Below are 26932 nucleotides of genomic sequence, written 5' to 3'. Positions count from 1 at the left end.
CGTTATTTCCAGTGGCTGATATCATATTATTCACCGCGAGGATTTATAAATAGAAGATTTTTTTTCTAAAGGCTAAAATTAGTATTTTAAGTTACAATCCGCTAAACTTGGCAGGGTTTGTTCTTACGCCGGCCAATTTTATATATGTAAAACTTTTATTATAAAAAAAAATCGTGAGCATCTAAAATCTTGACACGTTGCTATTTTGGAATGTACAATTGCTGCAATTTATCACGGTTTTTATTTGATACTTTTTTTCATTCACAATGGGCGAGTACGAACATGCTGCGGACTGATACGCACGGACATATTGCGCGGGGCGGTGTTATTTTTTTATTTTAGGGTAACAGACGTATTACATTTTACGACTTATCTGGAGAAATGTAAAATAAGAGGCCCCTTGTGTGTTTTTAAAACCTCTGCTGGTTCCCAATCATAGCTCACTCACACACACACGTCTAGCTGAACTTTACCATCAGTGCGCATATGTAAGTTTAGAATGGCACGTAACCTGTTTACCGATTATCCGCAACACAACAAATTAATCAAGACAAAAAATACAAGGGATTGGACGTTTATGATTTCCAGACTCTTACGCTGGTTGTAGGGATTATTAATTTATTCATAAAAGGTTTTTTGGGGTTAGATCACGTGAGTATAAATGTGTTGTTAACCCGCCGCCACCCGACACAGCCAATTAGTAAGGTTTGTCGTGTCAACAAGATGTGCCAATTGGCAGGTTTTGTGCCAATGGGCTGTGTCGGGTGGTGACGGGTTAACGACACATTTATACTTAAGCGATCTAACCCAACAAACCTTAATTATGAATCATATTGGTCGCGAAAGCCTTCGTGTCAAATTATTAATTTATATGCCCATTACATCGGGTGCACATGCATGAAATACAAAAACATAAAGACTCCCATATGGCCTTCAACAGACTGTTGGGGAAAGTGCGGGTTTAAAAAATATATATTCTGAAAGGAATTGGGCAAACATCTTAAGTAAGATCCTCTGTAACAAAAAAAACAAAGAGACTCAAGTGAATGTCGAGACTCAGGCATTTTGCTGGACTCAATCGAGGGAACCGCAGCATATTTATTGAACAGTTTCACATCTGCGTGTCGTGTATTTGCGGGACAATGGTCATCTGTTCGATGCCGATGCAACAAAAAAATACTCTTCGGCTTTTAAATCCCCTCTCCCCGCGGCCGTTTAATTTCCTTGTGTGTGTGTGTGTGTTTTTAGCTCCTTTAATCGCTTAAGAAACGCTGACAATGCAGGCATCCACGGTCTCTCCCGCTGTGGAGAAATAATAAATAAATACGCCTGGACGAAACGGAATAATTGTACTGGTGCCATTATCTATTAGTTTCATTATTTCCTTGCTTTTTTATTTATTTGTGTACAATGCCTGGAAAAATAAATAGTTCTTAAATTGGATGTTCCCTTGATCCATAATTCATGAGGTGCTGGCATAGCAGCATGCAACAACAACTACCAACATTTTATTTTTTTGCCATTATTATATTATTACTCACACCATATTTTCACGTTTCAAAATGTGTTTTTGGAGAAAAAAAATGCGAGAAAGTGAGGCTAAGCAGAAGTTTACGCGTTCATATGAAGCGGCCGAGAAGGTTATTTCCTAGATTTAGAGATATAAACAATGAACGTTAGGTGCCACCACATCCACAGTAAGCAGGATATTGCGGATAAAGCGCACGTGGAAACATGATGCCCGCCTACACATAAATACTGTCACATATATACATACATATTACAGGTGACTAGCATTCGATGCATGCGTGGCAAGTCTCAGCGATATGTTTTCACCTTCAACCGAACTTAATAACGCCGACTGAACAGTGCTGTTTTTTTTTTATCCGTGGTTGTTATATGCGCAAATGGCTCTACAGCAACACAGCTCTTTGACGTGTTTACCGCCAAACCCAGCAGGCGTCTTGGAGGCTGCTGTGCCAATGCACTGACTTTCAATGTGAGCGTTGCTGAGGACCCCTTGAAGCAACCCTGGGCAAATGCCTTTTCAAGGCAGGCATGTAACGAAGCATCAATTCATCGATTACAATCGATCGTCACTCTCGCAGCGTGCGCGTTAATCATGCGCGCGAGAATTGATTATGTAAGATTTGTTTGGTTCCCATAATTCACTCCCACGACCTCTGCAAGCCACCAGTGGTGCTATGTTTACAACAACGTAAACAAATATTATTTCATTAAATCATCATCTCAAAATTCATCGAATCACGAGTTGGGGGAGTGGGGGGGGAAATCACAAGAGGCGTAAATGGCTACTCAGGAAAGCCTTCCCTGCTCATATCTTCTTGTCAGAGGTGTAAAAAAAACCGCTGCCTAAACATACAAATGAGAGAGAGAGGTGGGACAGAGAGAACGAGAGAGAGAGAGTAAAGGCGTAAGGTCCCAGCAAGCATACTGATTAATGCGGCGACTCCTGACCTGAAATCGGTAGAAGGTGCCGTCGTCTTTGAGCGTGAGGACGTGCTCGGAGATGGGAAAGAAATAGCCGTGCGCCGCAATCAATGAGCCCAGGTGCAGGGCCTCGGCTGGGCGACGGGACACACGAGGGAGGGGGAGAGGACAACGGAGGAGGCAGTGGCAGACGTCACGTTCATCGAAGCGCTGACAGTCAGGGCCACCGGTTAAGTGAGATGGAAGGGGGCCGGGGGATGTTGTAGTTTTTGGGTGGGGTGGGGGGGTCTTCTTTGTACATTTTGCCTTGCCATTGCTTCCTTCCCCACCCCGCATCGCCGATTAGCGCGGTTGGCTACGTACGGTGCGAAAGAAGTTCAACATGTATCGGTGGTTTAATGTATACCATACGAATGCGATGCGCGAATTGCGGAGCTAAACCAATGTTGAAAACGAGCAAGCCCAATTGAATGTTAGACGCACAAAACTGGGTCGCCACACACGGTGTGATTCTCTGACCATATTACCTTGAATAATTACCAAATTACCCGATGAGATTTACAATTGTGCTACAGTATTGCATTTTAACAATATTGAGCAGCATTTATCTGTTTATCTTTGGAGGGGCAGTATTCCTCAAAAGACCGAATGCTTTGGGGTTGCAGCCCCTAAAAGCCTGGGGTTTTGGCTGGCCCAGCTGACAATGCCCAAGAGGAAACCCACGCACACAAGAGAGTGGCACTGACCATCCCCCATCTCGCCACCCATTACAGCCTCGTACTTAAAACTCACAACACCTGCGATTACCAGGCAGTCTCACATCCAATCATTAACCAGGCTGCTTTAGCTTCCAAGATCTGATGAGATCGGGCACATTTAGAGGAATGTCATCATAGGCATGCTCAGCATGTCCCCAATATACAACTATACAAGGCTGATTCCGGGGTGGGGTTCCCCGGTCCATCCATTTTCTTGGGTGAGTAGCAGTACATCACTCGAGACAATTAATTTGTACGTAATTCTCCCCTCTTCCGGTTTTCTGAAATATTAATCTTCCCATGATACGTCCTGATTTCTGTACCCCAGAGGTGGCAACCGTACTGTGTTTTACAATTGTATTGTACCGTACACTGAGTGGCCATGACGCTGTACAGTGTTAGTGGTCTGCAGTGATATTTGACCATTCAAACCCTTCGCAATCTGCTCCCTCGCTGCCTGATGCCTCGACAAACAGACAGCAATTACAGAGCCCCTTTAGAGAGGCTTGCAGTTATGAACAGTAAACACCAGACTTTTACTACATTGCCCCTAGTACTTACAGACGGGTCACGAGTTCCCACTTGCTCCTTCCCAGGGCTGCGCGCATTGTGCAACCCAGCACTTAATTCCATTTCATTTACTCAACGGAATCTCGTGTTACCGTCTTCTGAAACAACCTCAGCAGCGTCCTAAAGTCATGGCGCTCTAAATTGAGTTGCACAAGTCAATTGCAATTAATGTCAGAATGAACTCAAACATCGGTGTTTGTCCCGAGTTACGGCTCCGGCTCCCACCCTACCCCACCAGACTATATGCACCGTTTTGTCATTTGTGCCGTATCGATGCGATTTCGTGTACAATTTCCCACAGCTACCGCTGCGATCAATGCAGGAAAGGAGGACACAAAGATCAGGACCCCGCATTTTTTTGTAACCTCTGACCTACAACGACCCCGTTATTGTCCACGCGTGTAATGGACCGTGAGGCCGGGAGGGCTGTGAAGCACACACATAAATGTTGATCTTGAGCACTCTCTTTCTCTCTCCCTTCCAGAATGGTATTTTAATACAGCGCAGTGAAATCAATAAAATTATTCAAACGTAGCAGCAGCAGCTTTTTCGTCTTCAAAAGCTGTTGAAAATTAAGTGTCCGACATTCGAGCGTATGTATATACTTGGCGCTACGGTGGCGAGATGTTAGGAGGTCGTCGGTTCGATCACGTGCCTGACGCCTTTGCTTTTTTCTCTCCACATTTAGAAACATGCGTTCATAATATCTGGCTGCTATACATTTGCACATGATATGCCACTACGTTGAGCTACCATCTGTGGCCAGGTTGCTTCTGAAAAAGAGCTATATAGCTCAGTGGGCCTTACCTGGTAAAATGTACGTTGTTCAGTTCATATGGGTAGTGTGACATTGCCCAGCGAAAGCGAGTTCGCTGGGCAATGTAGAGGTGAATGGTCCAAATCCCGCAGCCCATGACAGGTTCAGATTCCACCGGTTACTGATGGTGCCAGGCATCGAATCTGTGTCGTTGGGTTTCTTCACACATGTACATAATTAATTAAATAGCGATGTACGCATGTTGAACTTCTTTCGCACCGTACGTAGCCAACCGTGCTAATTCAAGTGGCGGGGGAAGGAAAACAAACTAAAAACAACAACAAGCAGTTCTAAAGAAAATGTAAAAGTACATAGCTCCAGTGGCTTCCGAATCACAGAAGGAGAGCGTTCCAGACGGCCCCAGAAGCGCATCTGAAAGGACGCGATGCAGTGACCTTCTTTGTTCGATTGTTAGCCAAAAGCCGCTGCGAAGATGACCGGAGTTTGCGTGATACGTAGATTGGATTCAAACAACTGCACCACCGCTCCCCACAAACTCGCACACAAATTCCATAGAGCCACAGTATTCTTAATCCGTATTTCTTTTCTGCATAAAACACCCACGTTCAAACACATTCACATGCAAAATATTCCAACCTTCCCTCCTACCCTCCCCGCGTCTTTCAGCACGTATCTAATTCCATTTGAACGTCGTTGTTTTTTTCTTGGTTGTTTAGAAATATTGTTCGTAGAAAAAGAGAAGAGCATGCGGGGAGGCACGAGGGCAGGGAGAGGGAGGTGCGCGAGTGTGGGGGCGAGCTTGGGGATCGGAGTGGAGGTTCAATGCACATACCTTGGTCTTCGATGCTGAGGTTTTTCATGAGCCATTGGATGATATCTGCCCCTGTAAGGTGCAACAAACAAGAGCCACACTAAAAAAAAAATCCGTACAAACTTCACGTGTGGATCGCTGCAATGTGTTTCATACGATCATATCCACATCAGGATGCTTCCGTGATGTTAATGGTCAGCAGCAATGGACTTGTGCGATCCAGAGGTCGCCGGTTAAATCTCCTTGGCGTGGCAGTTGATAGAGTGGGGCAAGTTTCTTAAATCCACCCCCTCCACCCACCCCCTCCACCACCGCCTCTGTCCACCCAGCGATGTAAAGGGGTTCACTAGAGCTAGTCGATCAGATTGGGGTTAAGTGTGGGTAACCCTCTTTCAGAACGTCTGACCAGTGTTGCAGAGTAGGCCAAACTATCCTCCAGAGGGGGGGGGGGGTGGGGAGAGCTCCCTATAGAGGAGGCCCTTCTCTCAACATTGGCGTGATGAAGCCCATTCCAGGGGCTGCACCTTCGCCTTTTCCATATTACAAACTAGACTCCGATATTAAAATGTACCCAGAAGGCAGTGCTTGTGCATATATCACTCAATTTCCATTCAAATTGCTTTGTTTATCCAGGTGAGAGCTGTTGGAAATGTAATATATCTGTCACAAGGGAGATCTGGACCTTAATATAGAATGAACATTACTTTTTTTGTAATTTCACTGTGGATAATTGTTTTGATTGACATACATGACAGCTTACCTTTGCCACAAGATCTGTAATGTCCATACATCCTGGGTTTTTTTTTCTCATAATCACGTATTAGAATAATTCACGAATTAATCGTTAACATTGCCTTGTAGCAGAAAAAATATTCATCATCATTGTCATCATCAGAAGCCACGATCAGTTCCACTGCTGGATGAAGGCCTCTCCAAGCCATCTCACCATCTCTCAATACCTTGCGATATAACAGTCTGACTTCTCGAGGATTTACAACATGCTTTGCAGCATTGCTTCGTAAATGCACTGAATTGCCCTGAAGAATAGGGTTACCAGGCGTTTCAGTGCAGACTGGCTTCCACCCATATCAGAGATACAGGTGCAGACCTGAAATTGCTTGCTTAAGCTGCTGCTGGTAGAAGGGCTGCCACTAGACGGAGCTCTAGAGGGTGTTTGGTATACTCTGCCACGCTGAGCAGACATGTTGGAAGTGGGAGTACCCAAGCTTTACCCCACCACACGTGGCCTGCCGATCGACTAACTGTGGTGAATCCAATCATACTGCTGGGTGGACAGAGGTGGTGGGGAAGGGTGGTTGAGAAACTCGCACCCTAGTTTCAACTGCCACGCTTGAAGATAGGGTTGAACCAGTGACCTCTGGTTTGCAAGTCCAGCGTGCTGGTCAATACACCATTGCAGCTTCCTGATGTCGAATGTCCACCACTGGCTGAGGGCTGCTCACGAAAAAAAAGCTTAATCCTTGTTCGTTAAAAAATAGATATTTTGCCAATGTCTCTTTTTTTCGTGTGATTACGTTCTGTATAATAATGACGATGGGCAGACGGGAGTAAAAAAATTCCCCAAACTGCTTCAGCGTCAGTGCAGACAATGCCTGCTCCAAAGGAGATGCGGCAGATCCTCGTGTCATTGTCTGGACAAGCTGTGGTGCTCAAGGGCAAGGGCAAGGGCATCATTATTTGCAAAGCCATCTGTGGTCAGTTTGAGAAAAGTACAGCTAGTGAGAGCGTTTGAATTAAATAATTATAAGATATTAACTTTCTTAGCTCGCAAACAACATATTTAGCAAAATCACACAAGGGGTCAAGTATTATTTTCCAGTACCGTGGACAGATTCATGGCTCTGTTAGTAAAGTATTGAGACTCTTTTTCACGAGAATCCTGGATTGGGACATTTGGTCATTATCATTCTTCAGTGCTTGGCTTCCTGTGGGAGGAAACGAGAGAACCCAGAGAAAACCCCACGCATTTGAGGGGATGACACTGGACAATGCCATCTCCTGGCCACCTCACAGCCCCATGCCAACAACACCTGCGATTCTCAGTCTCCCATCCAATCATTAACCAGGCTTGTGCCTGCTCCAATGTGATGTGGTCGGGCAATCGTGGTGATTTTGTCACAGGTGTTTATGCGTGTCACTGTGTGCGCGCTACGAACCCGGGTCACCTGAGTTCGATTCCCACGCACGACCAATAACAGTGACGAATATCTGAAACGGTTGCGGGCCTCCCTTAGGTCAACTCAGCCTTAAATGTGTACCCAGTGTGGCGTGTAATCATAAACACTGGGGAGACAGAAGCCACCGGGGCATTGGGGCTGGCCACACCACGCTCATCTTGTGCCCTAACAGTCTGTTAAGGCTATTTGGTAGGGGGTGGTATTTATATTTGGCTTTTCTTACGCACCGGTAAAGACGCTCGGAATCTTGGTCATGAAGCCCTTGACGGTGCGAACGGGCACGCCCACGTCCTCCTCCTGCATGCGCTTCACCGTGTCCTCCATCTGTCCACCAGCACGGCAACAGCAGCAGCACAGTGATGCCAAAGTGCCACAATGAGAAGCGTGCCATTGCCTCGTAAAATATGTTGTTCTCGTAGGCATTGATTTTTGTTTAAAAATTTTTTCCCCATTTGTGCTTCCATACAATTGCCAACATGAGCGTGTCTGACCCGGACCTCTGTCAATCCACTGCTGGATGAGGACCTCCACCAAACTACTGCCATTCCGCATGCTCCTGCGATGTAGCAATCCGTCAGACACAAACATCCCCCGTCATAGTCTTCAACATCCTATGAGGGCAAGTGCTGTTAGCGAGCACCTATGAAGGCCAGCACGGCACACAAGGGGGTGGGTGGCCAGCGCCACACCTGGTCAGGTTCTCATTTAAGGCTTAATAAACCTAGGTGAGGCCCAGGACTGGTTAAAATATCCGACAGTTGTTATTGGTCGTGAGCTGGAATCGAACTCGGGTCACTGGGGTTATGGCGCAGTGCGCTAAACAGTGCACCACCACTCCTCAATGAATATAGCTAACGAACCACAAATTCCCAGTCTCTGTGGCCTCCAGAGAGAGCATAGGCACACCTCTTCACATCAGACTATCCTCTCCATTCATACACAAACGTCGACACCGACTGATACGTGATGTTAGGCTATTTGTGCTACATATATTTATCGACCAGTGGACTTGGGAGGCGTCTGTGTGTTGGGGAGCGGTGGTGTAGCGGTTAGCACGCTGCACTACGAACCCGCCCACCCGAGTTCGATTCCCGCTCACGGCCAACACCAGTGACGATTATCTGAATCGGTCCTGGGCCTCCTCTAGGTCGACTCAGCCTCATATAACTACCTGGTTTGGTGTGTAAAACATCACCACTGGGGAGACAAAGGCGACCGGACGTGGTGTTAGCCACCCACCCCCTCGTAAGCCGTGCCGGCCTTCATAGGTGCTCGCTAGCAGTACTTACCCCAACAGTCTGTTAAGGCTACACGGGGGATCTTTTGTCTTTGTGTGTTGGGTTTTAATGTGAACACGTTTGGGAACTCGGCCAAAGCAGCAAATAGGGGTGTCCACCTGTTAATTGGGTAGAGCAATAAATCACCCAACGGAAAGCCATTCATCTGTCCACGGCACTGGAAAGTAATGCTTGACCCCTTTGCGTGATTTCGTGAAATATTATGCCTGCGAGCTAATCAAATTATCACCTGATTTGAATTGCCCTTGGCAGATTATTACAATTATTTTCATTTGGTCGCTGAATTATAAATCAGTCGCGCAATTAAAATCACTCTGCATAAATAGCAATATCCGAACTTAGTAATTTTTTATAGCAATTAATGTTAACAAGTGCATATTAAGGCGTTGTATGCCCTTACATATGGTACACGCTTTAATAGTGTGCAGATTGTGAAGATTTACACTGGAACAGTTACTCACGTGGTGCTGCGCGAAGCGAGGGTGAATGAAAGCCTGGGTCAGGTAGCGATTTCCATCGGCGATTTGCATCGTCGCCCCGAATTGAAACTGGGTCCTCATTGTGGATGCGCTAACCACTATTCCACCACTCTCTAAATGTCCGTGCAAGGGGCTCAACGCATTCGCGTATGTATCTATTTTCAGTATACACCAGGGGTTGAAACGATACACCTCGCTGGCGATTTTGATTAATTTATCGCAAAATCAGCGTGACGATGCAATCCGTGGATGTTTTTTCTCGCATTTCACATCGCGCCGATTAGTAGCGCCTGTCGTGTCTGCAGGTGACGCGCGACACGTGATATACAACACCTGAATATCATTCACAGCTCTTTACCAATCCTCTGCTGCATAAAGGTACCCCCCACCCACCCCCATTCCACGATATTAATTTGACCATACTTCCCCATGAGCGGGCAGTCCCAGTACCGGTGAAAAAGAAACATCACTTGATTGTGCGAGTCGTGGCTGAGGAATCGAACTCAGGGACGGGATTTGGGGTTTATTCTCTAGCGCGGTGCGCTCAGCCGCGCGTGCACTAGAGGCAATCAATTCCACTCCGGGACCCACGGAGACCTCCTGGGAGTCGGGCACACGGGGTGGCTCGGAGCGGCCGTCCCTCGCGGGGCGCCTCCGGCTTAGAGCGCCCAGGGACGAGAAGTCGGCACGACATTAAAAGGAATGCGCCGCCCTTAACTGGGGATGTTAATCTGGATTCTCCATCTGTTTACAAAATGCTAAATGGGTTCTTGGCAAGCATAGCCCAGCGCGTGCGTGTGGAGGGTGTGTAAACATCGCCACTATGAAGACAAAGGCGGCCGGGCGTGGTGCTGGCCCCACACGCCCTGGTAAGCCGTGCTGGTTTGTAGGTGCTCGCTAATAGCACTTGCCCCTGCAGTATGTTCAGGCTATACGGAGGATCTTTGTCTTTGTGGAGGGGAGCGGTTAGTGCTCTGCGCTACAACTCGAGTTAGATTCCTGCTCACAGCCGAGACCGGTGATGATTATCTGAATCGGTCATGGGCCTCCCCTAGGTCGACTCAGCCTCAAATGAATACCTGGTGCGGTGTGTAAACATCACCGCTGGGGAGACAAAGGTGGCCGGGCGTGGTGTTGGCCACCCAACCCCTCGTGTGCCGTGCCGACCTTCATAGGTGCTCGCTAACAACACTTGCCCCTACGCTCTGTGTGGGGTCGGGAGTAGAGCGGTAGTGCAACGGCTGTGCTAAGAACACGCCATCCAGAGGTGAATTCCCGTTCATGGCCAACATCAGTGACGTGTGTCTTGAACTAATCCTGGACCTCCCGTAGGTGGGCTGAGCCTTAAATGAGCGCTTGGTGTGGTGGTGTGTACACAGCAGCACGGGAGAGTGGTTCTCGCCACCCACAACCCATCGTTTGCTGTGTCGGCCTCAACATGTGCTCCAGAACCTGCACCTTCCCCAACAGTATCAAGGGCTATAGGGAAGACTTTGTTGCCAATTTCAAGTGATGACAGTCTCCTGTGGTGGAGTGGTGGCGCAGCGGTTAGCGCACTTACGCTATTGTTTATTTTACCAGGTTAGCCACACTGAGCTGTATAACAATTTTTCGGAAGCGAACACAAATGATAGTCCAATGAAGTGGCTTATCGTGTGGACATTTATATAAGCCAAATACTCTAAACGCACGTTTCTAAATGTGGAGGGGGAAACCGGAGAACCCGGAGCAAAATCCACACGACCACGGGGAGAGAGAGAGAGACACCGCAAACTCCAAATATACAGCAGGAGTCGGGGGTCGGGATCAAACCCACGAACTCCTGCGTACCTGGCGAGGTAGTTAACATCTCGCGCACTGTGGCGCCCCTGACGAGTTTGGATCCTGGGCATGGCTCGCATCAAGCTGGCGGGTGGTCACTGAAACAGTCCGCAGTTTCTCCCCCTTCGATAGCCCAGTGAAGTGAAGTACGGGCAAAGGAGAGTGTACGGCTCGAGACCTTCAACCCAGCCATCGGTACGTTGACATTGGGGCTGTAATGCCTTAACCGTGGGGCCCAATGTACACTTCATCTGAGTGTGAGCAATGAGATGGGGTGCATATGCGAGGGCGCTGCTGACGATGACGACGATGATCATCATCATGACGATGCCGATCAAGAAGGAGAGTGACGGTGACGTGATGGCGACGGTGGTGATGACAGACGTGGTGCTTTCACTGATTTCTGGCTGCGTGCAATGATGGACGTGGACACATGACGGACGCTGCATAGAAGCCATTGGTGTGGAATTCTGTTGTTCGTTCGCATACGTCCGTGTTGTCACGAGTGTGATTCATCAGACTCGGCTGCCTCCTTAAAAAGATACAATCGTTTCCTTTGATGTGTGGAGCAAAACATAACATTGCAAAGTTGTCCTATGTGGAGAGGACAGAACAGAGCTTGTTGTATCGCGACAGTTGGAATAATTCGTGTTTATCAGCGTAACAACGCGTGTTTAAGATAGATGTTTGTGTTTGTGTCGTAAATCTGTACCTCGAGAGATTATTCATACTTTCCACCTTCTATCCATCTCGCCATTTATCTCCGCCTTTTCTATATGCCTCTTAGCCCCGCCGTCTTATAATCGATTCTCTCCGTCATCCGTAACTTCCCAGCACGCAGCCTCTCATCCCGTTCCTAACGACCCATCCGTTGCCCTCCCCCTTTATCTGCTCGCGTCCAGAGATTCCCTCCGTCTCTCGAAGTCTCGGTCCGTTCCGTTTCTCCCTCGATCCATCCCCCAACTCCCCTCCCCCCGCCCCCACCGGATCTATCTCTCCTCCACCAATGATTTTATCCATATTCTCAAATCTCTCATCCATTTCCATTTCCCTCTCATCACAACCTATATTGCCACATCTACCATACATCGCTGCTGGCCAAAAAAGTATGAAGATCGTTGTCTGTACATAGCCTTTAACAGACTGTTGGGACACGTGCTGTTAGCGAACACCTATTAAGACCGGCATTGGCACACGAGGGGGTGGATGGGCAGCACCACGCCCAGCCGCCTTTGCCTCCCCAGAGCTGATGTTTACACACGGGACGAGGTGCTCATTTAATGCTGAGTCAACCTAGGGCTGGCCCAGGTCCCATTTAAATATTTCACCACTGTGTTGACCGTGAGCGGGAATAGAACTTGGGTTGCTGGGTCCGTAGCGCAGCACGCTAACTGCTACACTACCGCTCCCACACACACCCACGCAGACAAATTGCACAGTCATACACATGCGCACTGACACACACACAAACAGACACACATAGACAGACACACACACAAACAGACACACGTAGACACAAGCATGAACATAGAAACACACATGCACTCACAACACACTCCCCATACATTTACACTTCACACACGACACACGCATAATACACGCACAACACACCCATAAAAGACAAAGATCCCCCGAAAGCCTTAACAGACTGTAGGGGCAAGTGCTTTTAGCGAGCACCTATAAAGGCCGACACGGCAGACGAGGGGGTGGGTGGCCAAAACCACGCCCGGCCACCTTTGTCTCCCTAGCGGCGATGTTTACACATCGCACCAGGTACTAATTTGAGGCTGAGTCGACCTAGGGGATGCCCAGGACCGGTTCAGATAATCGTCACCGGTGTTCGCCGTGAGCGGGAATCGAACCCGGGTCGCCAGGTTCGTAGCGCAGTGTAGCGCTAACCGCTACACTACCGCTCCCCATATACATACACACACGCACACACTCACACGAGAGACGCGCACACAACAACAACAACACACTACACACGCACAAACGGAGAAAAAAATCAATTTCCGTTGCGCACAACCGTTACACGTAGATTCATTCACGCGGATGCGTGCGAAAGGACAGAGATCCCAGGGAGATTCTCCGGCCTCGACAAGCGGCCCACCTTCCTCTCATGTTTAACTCGTCCACATTTAATCCATCACTGCGGCCAGACCTAGGACATGCGGGTCACAGCTGTCTCACGTTATAACTCCCCGCGTCACTCATTGGCTGCGATCTGTCTCCGTAACCCGCGCGAGCACCGTGGCCAGTTAAAAAAAGAAGAAGAAATATTTATAAAATACAAAAAAATCCCAAAACCAAATCTAATTTAAAGCCCATCCACCCACTGCCGTGGGCACGCGTCTCTGCATGCGTCATTAGCAGCGCTTCTCGGTTCAGGTTCTACGCGGGGAGTTTAATTTATCACCGAATATTTTCAGGGTCGCTCGCGGAGACCTGGAGTCGGCGCTGCGTGGCTAATCGTCACAGCGACAGCGGGAGGAGGAATACGTGTGCTTGATGTGGTGTGCGGGGCGTTGATGTAGTTTTGCGGGTCACCGATCCAGAGAGACCCCGGCATGAAATAAAGTGCCGGCTATACGCTATTGAGCGTGTGGGGGGGGGGAGCATCGGGATGAGTCTCTTTTGCAAAACGGAGAACCTTGGGTCGAAAGAAAATGTGATCGTGGGGAGCAAACGAACATAGCGAGTGCATGTAAGATTTCCACCTCTTAGGCACAAAACACTGGGACATATTATGGGTGTACTGTAGTTTCCTTATTCAGCACCGTAGTAAATTGTACAATGTAGTCCACTCAGGATGGTCTCATAACAGTAAAACGCTTTAATCATGAAAAACATTGGAACAACCGTGTAACCGTAAATAGCCAGCATCTTTGACGGCCGCCACGGCACACGAGGGGGTGGGTGGCCAGCGCCACGCTCGCCCACCTTTGTCTCGCCAGTGGCGATGTTTTTACACTGCATAAGATACTCATTTGAGGCTGAGTCGACCTCGGGGAGGCCCAGGACCGGTTCAGATACTCGTCACTGTTTTTGGCCGTGAGCGGGAATCGAACCTGGATCGCCAGGTTCATAGCGCAGCGTGCTAACTGCTACACTACCAAGGAGGCATAAAGATAGACACAAACATATACTGTGGGCTTCATTTCTCAATTTCAAATATTTCACGTCGCTGGTAGACCGATTACTGACACACGATGAGTATCCACAGCCATAGAAACATGTAAAACTGGATGTGGTGTGCCGAGCATATATTTTCTGGTCAGCTGACCTCTACAGACATGACCGAAATAAAGCCATGTATGTAATACAGAACACGCATTATAGGGATTTTGTTCGAATATGAAATAAAGTCCAACATAGGCAGAGGATAAGAGGAAGGTCTTGAGTCTGGACATGAATGAGGAGTCACCAACACAAATAGCCTGGGTGGGAGTTGAAGACGAAGACGATTGAACGGTCAGCCCCAATATTCATTTTCTAGCCGGATGACAAAAGTTCATTCCGCGATGTTTGTGACTGTATGTCAACTCCCGGTCTCTACCCTCGCCAATGTTGCTACTTCCATACGGCAGAAGCAGGCCGCAGAGGCAGCAGAGAAGGAGTGACCTCCCACACATCAAAGTACACGCTAAACACATTTACGCACGTGTACAAGACAAAAGAGCACAATGCCCAGCCTAATAATAATACAACAACCATTTAAAACGTGCACATTTATCATGAAAAGGCAATTTTCAGGAGAGTTCACACAGCGTCCAAAAACAATCACTCGAAGATAAATTGAACCAAGTGAGAATCAAGTTAAGATCAGACTTTAGGTACCAATTGCCACTGTTGATATGTGTATCATGGACAGGATTTAAAATTCAGTTTGCTGGGATCATATTGCATTGCACAAACCACCTTTTATCCTCCATACGGCCATTGTGACTGTCGAGGCAAGTGCTGTTGGCGAGCACCTATTTAAGGCCAGCATGGTATATGAGGAGATAGTGTGGAAAAGCACCTTGCCTGGCCGCATTTGTCTTCCCAGTGCTGATGTGTACACACTGCACCAAGTACTCATTGTAAGGCTGATTCGAACTAGGTGGTGCCCAGGTCCCGGTTTTTAGATATTATTTTTTTTTCTTTGACGCTCGCCATACTCTGGGAATCCAACTCAGGTTTCTGGTGTTCACAGCATAGCACGCAAAGACCTGCAACCACGTGTCCTTGCACTGGCACGCATGTACACATACGGAGTGTGATTCAGAGACGAGCTTTATCGGAGGCACCTTCTTTATTGAACACCCACGATCTCGCCTGCACGCTCTCTCTACAGTCGCTTAGCCTATACACAACACTTGCCGTCCAACACCGACGGCGCCAACGGAGACAGCCAACAACTATCTAGCAGCGCAATATCGAGCGAAGACGTTCAGCGACGACGGCGACGAGACGACAGCGACGACGAGACGAATCCAATCCCAGAACCGGCAGCCTCGAGCTACCGCTCTCGGCTCCTTTTACGCGACCATCGCGGCCTGGCCCCGCCCCGGCCGCGCCCCCCTTCTCGAACCCCCTAGCAGGTTCCAGGGGATTCCAGATGGGGCCCTCCATGACCCTTGCCCCGGTTCCTCCGCCCTGCCGACACACCCGCACACGTGTGTACTGTCTGTCCACCACAGTCGCCGCTGCTGGCCACCAGCCGGCGCTATTACACTACACATACAAGAATTAAAAAGATCCCCCGTGTAGTATTAACAGACTCTTGGGACAAGTGCTGTTAGCAAGCGCCTATGAACACGAGGAGGTGAGTGGGTGGCCAGCAACACGCCCGACTGCCTTTGTCTCCGTAGTGGCGATCTTTACACTTCGCACCAGGTACTCATTTGAGGCTGAGTCGGCCCAGGACCGTTTCAGATAATCGTCACTGGTGTTGACCGTGAGGGGGAATCTAACTCGGGTAGCTAGGTGCGTGGCGCGATGTGCACTAACCACTACACTACCGCACCCCATAAAGATAAAGATCCCCCCTATAGCCATAACAGAGTGTTGGGGAAAGTGTTGTTAACGAGCACATATGAATGCCAGAACGACACACAGTGGCCAGCACCAAACCCAGCCGCCTTTGTCTCCCTATTGGCGATGTTTTTTACACACCGCAGCAGGTTCTAATTTGAGGCTGAGTCCACCTAGGAGAGACCCAGGACCAGTTCAGATAATCGTCACTGGTGTCAGCCGTTCGTAGCTCGGTGCGCACCAACCGCGACACTACCGCTCCCCACCATACACACACACACTCATCAACAACAACAACAACCGCCATTCGCCACTAAGTGGCGGTGACGTCACCACGACGCTTGTGTTAGGCCATGTGCACTTTGATGCCACGTGAAGTGTCGAACGTCCCCTGGCAGGAGGTCACGGGGCAGACCCAGGTGCCACGGGTCGACTGACTGAGATGGCTGGCTGATGCACCACCTGTGCCCCCTACTGTGCCAACCTGCTGTGCTCTAGCCACCCGGCGCTCCGCTAGTTGTTGTGAGCGTCGCTCCTCCGCCCTTCGTTGTTGTTGGAGGGCGACTACCTCCAACTGCCCAGTAGCGTCCTTCACGAGCCTCCTCCACAGAGGCCGATCTTGACACCGCTGGTACCAGTCATCGGCAAGTCCACTCAGCTCCACGTCCTCCTGTACCACATCACTCCATCTCTTCTCTAGCCCGTGCTGCGCCCGTTTAGCCCCCTCGATCCGGCCGAACAAAAGCTGTTTCGGCATGCGGTGGCTGGGCATGCGGGCTACATGACCCAGCCAACGCAGCCTTGCCTGCCGGAGGAGCTCACCGATGGAAGCTTGCCCAGATCTTTCAAGGATTTGTGAGCTCCTCACACAATCCAGCCTGGTTAAACCCAGGATAGATCGTAGGCAGGCTAGCCTAAATGTTTCTAACTGGCGAAGATGTTCCATTAGGGGGGTCCACGTTTCGCAAGCGTAGAGAAGGGAGGGAATGACCGTGGCCGAGAAGACCTGAAGCTTAGTGCGGAGTGACAGACCAGGTAGTTTCCACACAGCGTTACGCAACCGATGAAAAGATATTGCCGCTCGACTGATTCGGAGTGAGACACACACACACATACACACACACACTCATACATATGTAGAGGTGTTAACTACTCACTGTTCGGTAACCTGCATTGCCACTAGGTATCAAAGGGGCAGTGCAGCGTTACCTCTGTGTGAATAACGGTTGGGGTCAGACGAGGTGAAGTGGATCGTAGCCACAGTTTGGTAAGAACCAATCAGACAGTTCCACGTGGAAATGTGGGATTGGTTACACCTGGCCACAAACGGGTATAAGAAGGGTGACCGCGCAGAGCGCAGGGAGTTCTCTCCCTACACAAAGTCCGAGTCCCGGGCTGAAGATAGCCAGGACCCTGGACCCAGCCTTCCAGCCCTTCTGAGGGCCAAGGCTCGGCGTATCCAGTGGTCAAGACTCGCCGGGCCAGCGGTGGGTCAGATAGCCTCCCCTAGGTCCCAGCTGGAGGACTCTAGGATAGCGGTAGACATGTAAGTCCCGCCAAGACAGGAGGCTGTACCTCCTTAGGTTAGGAAGAGACCTGTGTGTAGGTCACGCTAAGTCCGGAGGCTGTACCTTCTTAGGGTATCAGGTGAGGGGACCGTATACCCCTCTGTGTCTTAAGGACTGAGCAAGAGAAGTATTAAAATAAACAGAGTGTGCCTCATAAGACGTTTATTCGTCATTATAAACACTACACATACACACACACACTCATACACACACTCAAACACACACACTCATACACACACACCAGCGCGGTGCACGAACACACGTACGGACACAACCCTTAATAAACACACTGCATCCAAACAAAACGCAATCCCGCAAGGAAGCGCGCACACGCTTGAACGCTTCCGATGTTTGTTTTAAAAAAGATGTACGGTTCCACCCAGAGCCCCTTTCCTCCCAGCAGACGCTTGAAGGGCAACTCGGAAGACAAGTCAATCAAAACCTTGTCGCCGAACCCCTTTGATTTAACACCATGGCGTTGTTGTATTTTTTTTCCATTTTCAAACAAACTATCCTTTGGTTTAACACGTAGGCTTTCGCGAACAATATCCAAATATTTACGCGATCTAACCCAACAAAAACTATTATGAAATTATCCTTTCTCTGCAAGAGAGCATCAAGTTCACGTGTTCGGGTTTTTATTTTATTTTAAGTAGACTGCTGTGTTTACAATTGAGGGGTAGAGCGGTGGCACAATGGTTTAGCCTGCTGCACGATGGCAACCTGCGTTAGATTTTCGGCCAAGGCTAACGTCAATGATTGGTGATATCTAAACCGGTCCTGCAAGGCCGGCTGTGGTCCCCCTCCATTGCTGGTGTTTGCACACCGAACCAGACCCTCATTTAAGGTTGAGTTGACCTAGGGGATGCCCAGGACCAGTCATTCTCAGAACCAGTTCAGATATCTCTCGTAACTGATGTTCGCAATGGCTGGGAATTAAAAGCAAAGTATAGTACTGTAGTAGCCATGTTCCACACCTCCGATTGGCGTCCCGTGCCTCCCATCAGAACGGTTGGCTACGTACGGTGGTAAAGAAGTTCAACATATATACATACAAAGCGCAGTGTGCTAACCGTTGCGCCACCGCTCCATACCACGTGTAAACAAGCATATCGTGCAGAAGCACTCGCTGTGCAGCCGAGTGTCCGTGTTTATCGATATTTGTATTTTTCTCAATGGTAGAAATTACTTTCATAGTTATGCCCGTGATAATAAAAAAAATAAACTCCCAATTGCGAGCAAGTCCTTTCAAACGTGAATGTGCCTCTTCGACCATTTTCTCCACTTCAACCGAGAACAGAAATGTTATTCAGCGGTGCAGAATATTTCATTTTCTGGATTGATTGCTTGAGTATCCTTTTTTTAGGTGGAACGAGGGGAGTGTGATGGGCAAGCGACGCTTGACCTACGGAGTGTTACCGCTGCTGGAGTCCTTTCCCTTTAGAATTGTTACGTCGGCCGTTCTGATGTCACTGCAGCCATTTATTGTTTTTTTAACCTCAATCGCGTAAGCGTATTTGACCTCTGTTCCGGAAGATGCACTTAGCTGCACCGGCTCGAATTTGCATCACACCGAGCAGAGCTGGCTTCGTATGTTTGGCGAATTTATTTCGAGCCGTACGCAGCTAACCGTGCTAATCGGAGGTGCCGGGGAAGGACAGCAAACCAAACACAAAAAGCAGCTCTTAAGAAATGAGTTTTCAATCTAGATTTAAAAGTGCATATCTCCAGTGACTTCCTAATATCGGAAGAGCGTTCCAGACGGCCACAGAAGCGCACCTGAAAGCGCGCGATGCAGTGACCGTCTTTGTTCGATGGTTAGCTTAAAGCCGCTGCGAGGATGACCGCAGTTTGCATGATGGTTCGTGCTCCTTGACTAGATCAGCATCACAAAGGGAACGGTGTACGGGTGCAAACCTTCTGCAGTGCGACTGCTACGCTATAAATGCGTACAGCCGCTCACACAAATAATGCACACGCGCGAGAACACGCAAACGCACCCACATACATACACACGCCGGCGAACACAAATAAATCCTCGCTTTCTGTGCCGTGGAGTGGTTGGCACGGGTCCCGGTGCAAGCATTGAAGTGGCGATGCCCTCTCCAATTCCACCCCTCCTCGCCCCCCTCCTTGTAGCCTGGAATCTGGGGACCCGCTGGCCCATTGGGCCCCATGCAATTGCATCGCCTGCACACTTGGATAGCTACCCTCCATTGCACGTCCCCAAGAATAACGTCACGCGTGCTCAACAAAAGCAGCCTAAATGAGAATTTCCCAACGTGCGCCGTGCTGTTAAACGCGCGGTTAAGTTCACACTGTGTAACGTCGTCACGTCACAGCTCACGCATCGCCCGAGCGTTTCGCCATAGGCAATCTTCGCTTCTTCCTAAACGCGTGCGGGCGAGTGGCAGGCGGTCAAAACAAATCCCTGGTCCCGAGAGACCGGCCTGCAATTGCCACGTTTGGATGAAAATGGTCCGTAATTGAATAAGTTGTCGCGATGCGCGAGAGCTGGAGCAGAGAGAGACGTTGAACGGAGCAAGGCGACTCGCGTCATGAAATAGTGTGTGCGCGGAATTGTACAGCACTCTGTAAAGAAAAATGTGATTTATGGTAGAGGAAGTATGTCATTCATATATATAATGAAACAAAACTTCGGAATAATGCATAGCAGCCAAGCAAACACAACAAGAACAACAACATTCTTCTTCCTGAAAGCAAACTCATGCGTTGCCAAGGAGCATTATGGGTAAAGTCAAATATAAGTAGAACTCTGTTACGTCTCAAAACATATATAAGCATAAAGCACAGAAAATATATTTTAGTCCCTCGACCGATTGGCTTTCCAGACCAATATTATCAATCAGCATTTGTTTAATAGCGAGAGGTGGTGGTAGCTTGGTGAGGCCTTCATCCAGCAGTGGATTGAACACAGCTGCTGATGATGATGCGTCATTTGTTTAAATCAGAAAGCCCTGGATTGACTTCATCTTTTGATCCTCGGGGCTTGTTAATCAAATGCTGCTGGTTTACCTGATGTTATTAGCAAGAGCACTCCATATTCAATGCAGATGCCTGACATGGCTGATGAGACCCAGAAGGTGAAACTGATCCCGGGTTTGCTTGCTTAAACAAATTATAATATTGGTTTGGAAAAGCCATTAGGCTGATAGAGTAAAACATGTGTATTGATATGGGGAAGCATATACTGGAGTTCTGCTCAAGTACGTACGTATCTTCTTCCAGATACGGTGAAAAATAATAATTCTCAAACGTACAGAGGACAAATACTGTCAGTACAATGCTTACTCCAAATGTCAAGCACACATACAGCACACTAGATAAACACACATACAGACACGCAGAGATCCCCGGGTTTGTCCTTTTAGACTGTGGGGCAGGGATTGTTAGCAATCACCTTTTAAGTCCGGCACACATGATGGGGGGGGGGGGGGGGGGGGTCATGTGCCCAGCACTGCAGTCAACCACCTCGCCAGTGGCGTAGCTAACGAGTGTGCAGGCGGTGCAACTGCACCGGGGTCCACAGGTAATAGGGAGGTAAATTGGACAGGGTGGCGTGAGGTCCAATTTCTTTCCTTGCACCCAGGGCCCATGCCAGCCATGCTGCACACCATGACCCTTGCTACCTCCGCCATCCCTATGCTCATGTTCACATTTACACAGGCAGAACCCCAGGCACACATTTGTGGCTGGGTCCAGGACAGGTTCAAACGCTTTTTTTCACCACTTGTCAACAATATTATGCAAGGCCAAGAATTGAAGTGGTGTCACGGGGATTATAGTGCAGCAGAGCTAACCACTGATTGTAGCTCACAAACAAAGACGCGCGCACACACACACACACCTTTATTATTACGCACACCAAGCAGCACCACCTTCATGTCCGTAACATGAAACACAACACTCAAGCAACGCACAGCAGGTTCCACCAACCCCTCCGCACGTACCCCTCCCCTCAAAACATCTCCTTACACCCCCCGCTACTGCTGACCCCCCCCCCGCCATCCCAGGCCCCCACCGCCTCCCACCCAGCAGCCGCCCCCCCCCGCCCCCCCCCCCACTTTTGCCTCGGCGCCCTCACGGTGGCCAATTCACCTCGCCTACTCTTAGCGTCGGTTAAATGTAATACATACAACGTCACTTCGTTTATTTATTTACTAGACTTTAATCATGATGTAGAGGATGTTCGGAGTCTCCTCTTCAATACTAATGATGATGGATGTGTGGTTGTGTCTAGGTGCAATGCGTGTGTGCACGCGTCTGTTTTTGATATTTGTTTGTAAACACGTTGAATAATTATGTTAGTAATGAATGCGCTAAATGTTACCCAGTAAGTCTCCAAGGCTCTCTCTTTCTCTCTCAAAGAGAGTCCCACAATGGGATGTTTTATTAGCTTCCAATTCCATTCACGGGCGGTTGAAATGTGAAAGGAAATCAGAGTTCGCTGGTAGGAAAGACAATCCATGAATGCGAGGTAGTAGCACTCAAAGATCCGCACAGGTAGAATAAATAATCGTTTGCTGCACTGCAGTGATGCTCCTTGTCGTGACTCTTGCTGCTGGACAGATCGCGGGGGTTTCTTTGAGCGAACTTCACGCTGGACACTCTGGGGGGGGGTTGCTTCAGGCATGCAGCCCATACAAAGCTCTAGCCATGCTCAAAACTTGCTTAGCTTCCGAGATCTGACGAGACCCCCATGCATTCATGGCAATTTGTTCCGTCTTCACGCATCCGACTGATGGACTTTGCAGAATACTGATGGCGGGAGCGATGCGGCTAATTTCAGGGGTAATTAAACAAATGAGCTCCTCAATAATTTAAGCACGGGACAACGAGATTCAAGGCTGAACAAGCCGAACATATTTAATTACACAGACAAGCGCCGAACATCACCGCGGTGAAGGGTAGTGTTTACAATGTCGCGCGGGCAAAATGTGTTGCCAATGAACCGCACGCTTGCCTGCCTCCAACACCTGCTCTCTGCGCATTCATAACAAGTAGGAGACGAACAGAGTCACTCAATCGGACCTGTCTGTCTAATAATATACATTCTTGTTTTGTAATTGAAGCAATGAAACCACACACGCCGCGTTGTGGGAAAGCGTTGGTGCCACGGTTAGCACACTGCATCATGAACCCAACGACCTAAGTTCGATTCCAAGCTGTAGCTAATATTATCGGCGCAAGCAATATCTGAACGATTCTTTGGCCCCTCCGTTGGTCGACCCACATTGGCAAGCGCGGTGAAGCGAGGTTAAAAGCCCCCCCCCCCCCATGACTGACATGACACGTGGAGGCCTTCGTTCGGTCGTGAATTAACAAAGGGCTAAAACGTGTATATAGGGTTTTATTATATCTAATTATATTGAGGAGTGGCGTGTACGAGGCATCTGCTGAAGAACAGAGCGCGTCCATAAGACTTAAACCCTATTCCCCCACAGCAATGACTTACGCTTGCAAGATACGTAACCGGATTCGTAAGTCTAGGATTGGACTCCTCATCGCCCATGTGAAAATCCTTAAAAAATAAAAACCCAGAGTTCAAGCCAACACATTTTTTTTAACACTTCCATAGAAGCGACGCGAGAATACATAATATTATTATTACATCGTGGTATAATAATAATAATAATAAAGGACATCGTTTTGGGTACAACTGAGTTTATTCCTATGCAAAACCATATGGCCACCCAGTAGAGCTGGATTAAAAAGCCACACCTTGCTGATGAGCCTGGCTGAAGTAAAAACAAATCTATTGTGTTTGTCTTGTTTCAATAACTGTTTGTAGGACAGATTGATTTGGGATTCTTTCATTTTATTTGAATGAACAAGAACCCTGGGTTATTGCGTTGTTGTTTAATGTATACTTTGTAATCACCCACAATTTACTGCTTGGGAAGTTCGTCATTGAATGCAGTAACATAATGCAGTAACCATAAAAAATTACATCATTCATTTTATCCAGGAAAGCCTTACCGAGTCTCAAGACTCCGTTTCAGGAGGGGTCGTGCAATGGGATGTTTGTCAAATGCCGTTAATATTGCCCCGCAAAAATCCTGCTCAAAGGTCAACTCAACCTTGAATAACCATCTGCAGTCAATAACATCAATTCCACAATTTGAGTTGTTCTGCAGTGGTCAATATGAAATGGCATCTCCCCTTCAGGGGAATGTGGAATTTCTACCACTGGCACGTGGTCACCCAAGTGTACAAGCGCCACTGCGTTTTCACATTCGAACGGTCACAGACTTTAACCGACATACACACACACGCACGACATGACAAAACGACCACAAATTGGTTGTGCCAACCATAAAAAAAAACATTTCCGATCCGTGATCATTTCAACATTTCAATCGGCGCGCAACAATACGTACGTACAGACGCGCGATTCCAGTGGCGGCTCTGGGCATAAGCAACGCAAGCAAAACCTCAGGGCCCAAAGCGACTCAAAGGGGTCCCGTGGACTCAGGGCAAAAACGAGGGTTGCATCCAATTATCAGCCAATTATCAGCTCAAATTCATATACGAATAAAACGTAAGCGAATTAAAATATCTCCCTCAACTCTACCTCTCGTCTGCATCTTTTTTCTCACCACATCCCCATGTTTGTCGACATTTCTCTTATCTCACCACGTCTCTCTCTCTCCCCTGAAGCCCCTTCGTCGCGCGCGGTGGAGGGGGGGGCACCCCTCAAAACGATTCTGGCTTTCCGCGTCTGCGGACAAGGCACGGGCATCCCCCGATATTAGAGCGTCTGGAATGCTCTTCCCTCCGATATGAGGACACCACTGGAGCTATGCACTTTTAAATAATCCAGACTAAAAAAATACTAATTTGTGTGAAGTTGCTTTTTGTTCTTCCTCCGCACCTCCGATTAGCACGGTTGGCAACGTACGGTGAGACAGAAGTTCAACAATCACACGCACGTACATACATATGTACATCGGAACCGTTGCGAAGCGACGGCGATGGAGGGATTTGACAAAACGAGAGTCCGCGTCGTCCACCGTCGTCGTCACGACCAGGACGCCGTGGGTGTTCACGCGTACGTTGCCATCCCGGCCCATCACCCCACCACCACCCAACCCACCCACCCACCACTGCCGCGTTTCAAAGAGCAGCCTGTGTGACTCACGGGAGGTGAGAAACAGCATAAATAATGAATATATCAATCCAATCATTGTCCTTTGGCTCCGGAGGCTCTTGCCCCCTTTTTGAACTGACGCTGGCGTGTGGGGGCCCAACAGCAACAGCTGTCAACGTCTCGCACGACCCCCGAGGCTGTACGTACGTTGAACTTCTTTCGCACCGTACGTAGCCAAACCGTGCCAATCCGAGGTGCGGGGGGGGGGGGGAGCACAACAGAGAGTGAGAGTTGTACGGTCAGAAGTACACCGTACGTTGGTGCGTAGTCCCTTGCGAGGTGGTCAGGGTATGGCAGGCAGCACAGAAACTGATTCTTGAATCTATCTGTGCGAAGCTGTGCATGGGTGATGTACGGGTACCCCCGGTTATCCAAACGCTCATTCATGGAATCGGCCAAACATCTCGATGCAGGGCGCTCCTGAAAAGGTCTTGAGACTCGGTGAGGCTTTTCTGGGTAAATACAGGGCATTATTATTATAATGTGTTGATATCACTAACGCATTATCATGCCTATATCACTGATTGAGGTGGACGGGGGCAATGTATTCACAAGAGATGTTTTCACGCGAGACGTATTCACAATGGATGTATTAACAAGAGCTATGAATGGTATAGGGGTGGCGCGGTGGTTCAGTGGTTCGCAGATTCCGATATAAAAAAACCTGGCGACCTTAGTTTGTTTCCCGGGCACGGCTAACATCGGTGGGGAGTGATATCGGAACTGGTCTGAGCCACCCCCTTCACCGTCCTGCCCCGATTAGGGCCAGTGCATGCAAGCTAAAACGTGGTGAAGTATGGTCAAACGTGACTGACACAGCGTGGGACGGAGACGGGGGGGGACATTCACCGAGGCACTGGATTGCCACAGGGCTGCAAAATAACAAAAGTTCGTATGAATAATTACCAGTGGTTGCAACAGACCACTGATAAAACAGTGTTAGGGTGAGAGTGAGGCAGTGGTCTTGAGTACATTTTCCGGGTGAATGGGGGAGGGGCACTTTCGCCGATAAGACGTCATCAGCGCGAAACCATTGGGAGTTTGACAGCAGCAGCACGACGACGACGACAACGATGATGATGATGATGGCGTGGTTTTTTCACTATTTGTGTATTGTCGGGGGCCGCACTAAAGGTCACCAGGGGCCGCACTAAAGGTCACCGGGGGCCGCACTAAAGGTCACCGGGGGCCGCACTAAAGGTCACCGGGGGCCGCACTAAAGGTCACCGGGGGCCGCACTAAAGGTCACCGGGGGCCGCACTAAAGGTCACAAGGGGCCGCCAGTGGCCCCGCGGGCCTTGCCAATGAAGAACGCTGGGGTGAGGATGAGCTCATTGAGCCCTTTGCCTTGGGAGAACCCTTGGAGTATTTTATGGAGTCCTTATCGATGCGTGTGGGGCACTAGCCACCCACGTGCCCCCAACGTGAGAACCCCCTGCTCTATCTACCCAAGGGAAAGCCAATTAACTTGGATGCACTAACCCTTCTGCAAGGTAAACTCTGGGCAACCATAGCTACACAGGGGCAGGTATCGTTGTATGGGTGCTGAACCTCTCTCGCACCGTACCTAGCCAACCGTGCCAATTATTCGTACGAGTGTAACGATATGTTCGCAGATTAATATTAAAACGTGAGCTCGCGGGAACATGCGTCAAATTGTTTTAGAACTGTTCGTTTAATATGTTTTAGGTAATGGGTTCATGTCAATCCCACAGCAACTCGAGGCACCAGCGTTCAACCACTATATATAAATATGTAAATATATTTTTATATATATAATTACATCCATGCCATATTTATATAAATATATGTGTATAAGTAAACCAATTCATTATTTACTCTCGGGAATTCAAACTGCTGCGATTCGTGCGTCGCAATGACCTAGAATTGCAAATGGGCGTCCCCGTATAGGCGATGTTCACTTCTCATCAGCGTGGCTGTGATGCAGCTTACTTGTTTGAGTAGTCCAATTCATGAGACCCCGAGTTCAATTCCCGGCCGTGGTCGACTCAG

General features: G+C 48.7%; 1 protein-coding gene across 3 annotated transcripts in view; it reads right to left on the bottom strand.

Annotated features, from left to right (window-relative positions):
- The window catches only part of LOC116947773 (regulator of G-protein signaling 7-like), a 133628-nt gene that overhangs the window by 53697 nt on the left and 52999 nt on the right, over positions 1-26932 (bottom strand). For all 3 annotated transcript variants that reach the window (XM_032963908.2, XM_032963906.2, XM_032963907.2), the window contains exons 3-5: positions 7794-7890; positions 5390-5440; positions 2479-2585 (exon numbers count right to left, since the gene is read on the bottom strand). In XM_032963908.2, the coding sequence (XP_032819799.1) occupies positions 2479-2585; positions 5390-5440; positions 7794-7890 (255 nt within the window). The remainder of the gene's footprint in view (positions 1-2478; positions 2586-5389; positions 5441-7793; positions 7891-26932) is intronic.

The sequence above is a fragment of the Petromyzon marinus genome, chromosome 31 (genome assembly GCF_048934315.1).
Source record: "Petromyzon marinus isolate PM22_M1 ecotype Great Lakes invasive population chromosome 31, UKy_Petmar_22M1.pri1.0, whole genome shotgun sequence".
NCBI classification, from domain to species: Eukaryota; Metazoa; Chordata; class Hyperoartia; order Petromyzontiformes; family Petromyzontidae; genus Petromyzon; species Petromyzon marinus.
This window is presented reverse-complemented; position numbering and strand designations above follow the sequence as displayed.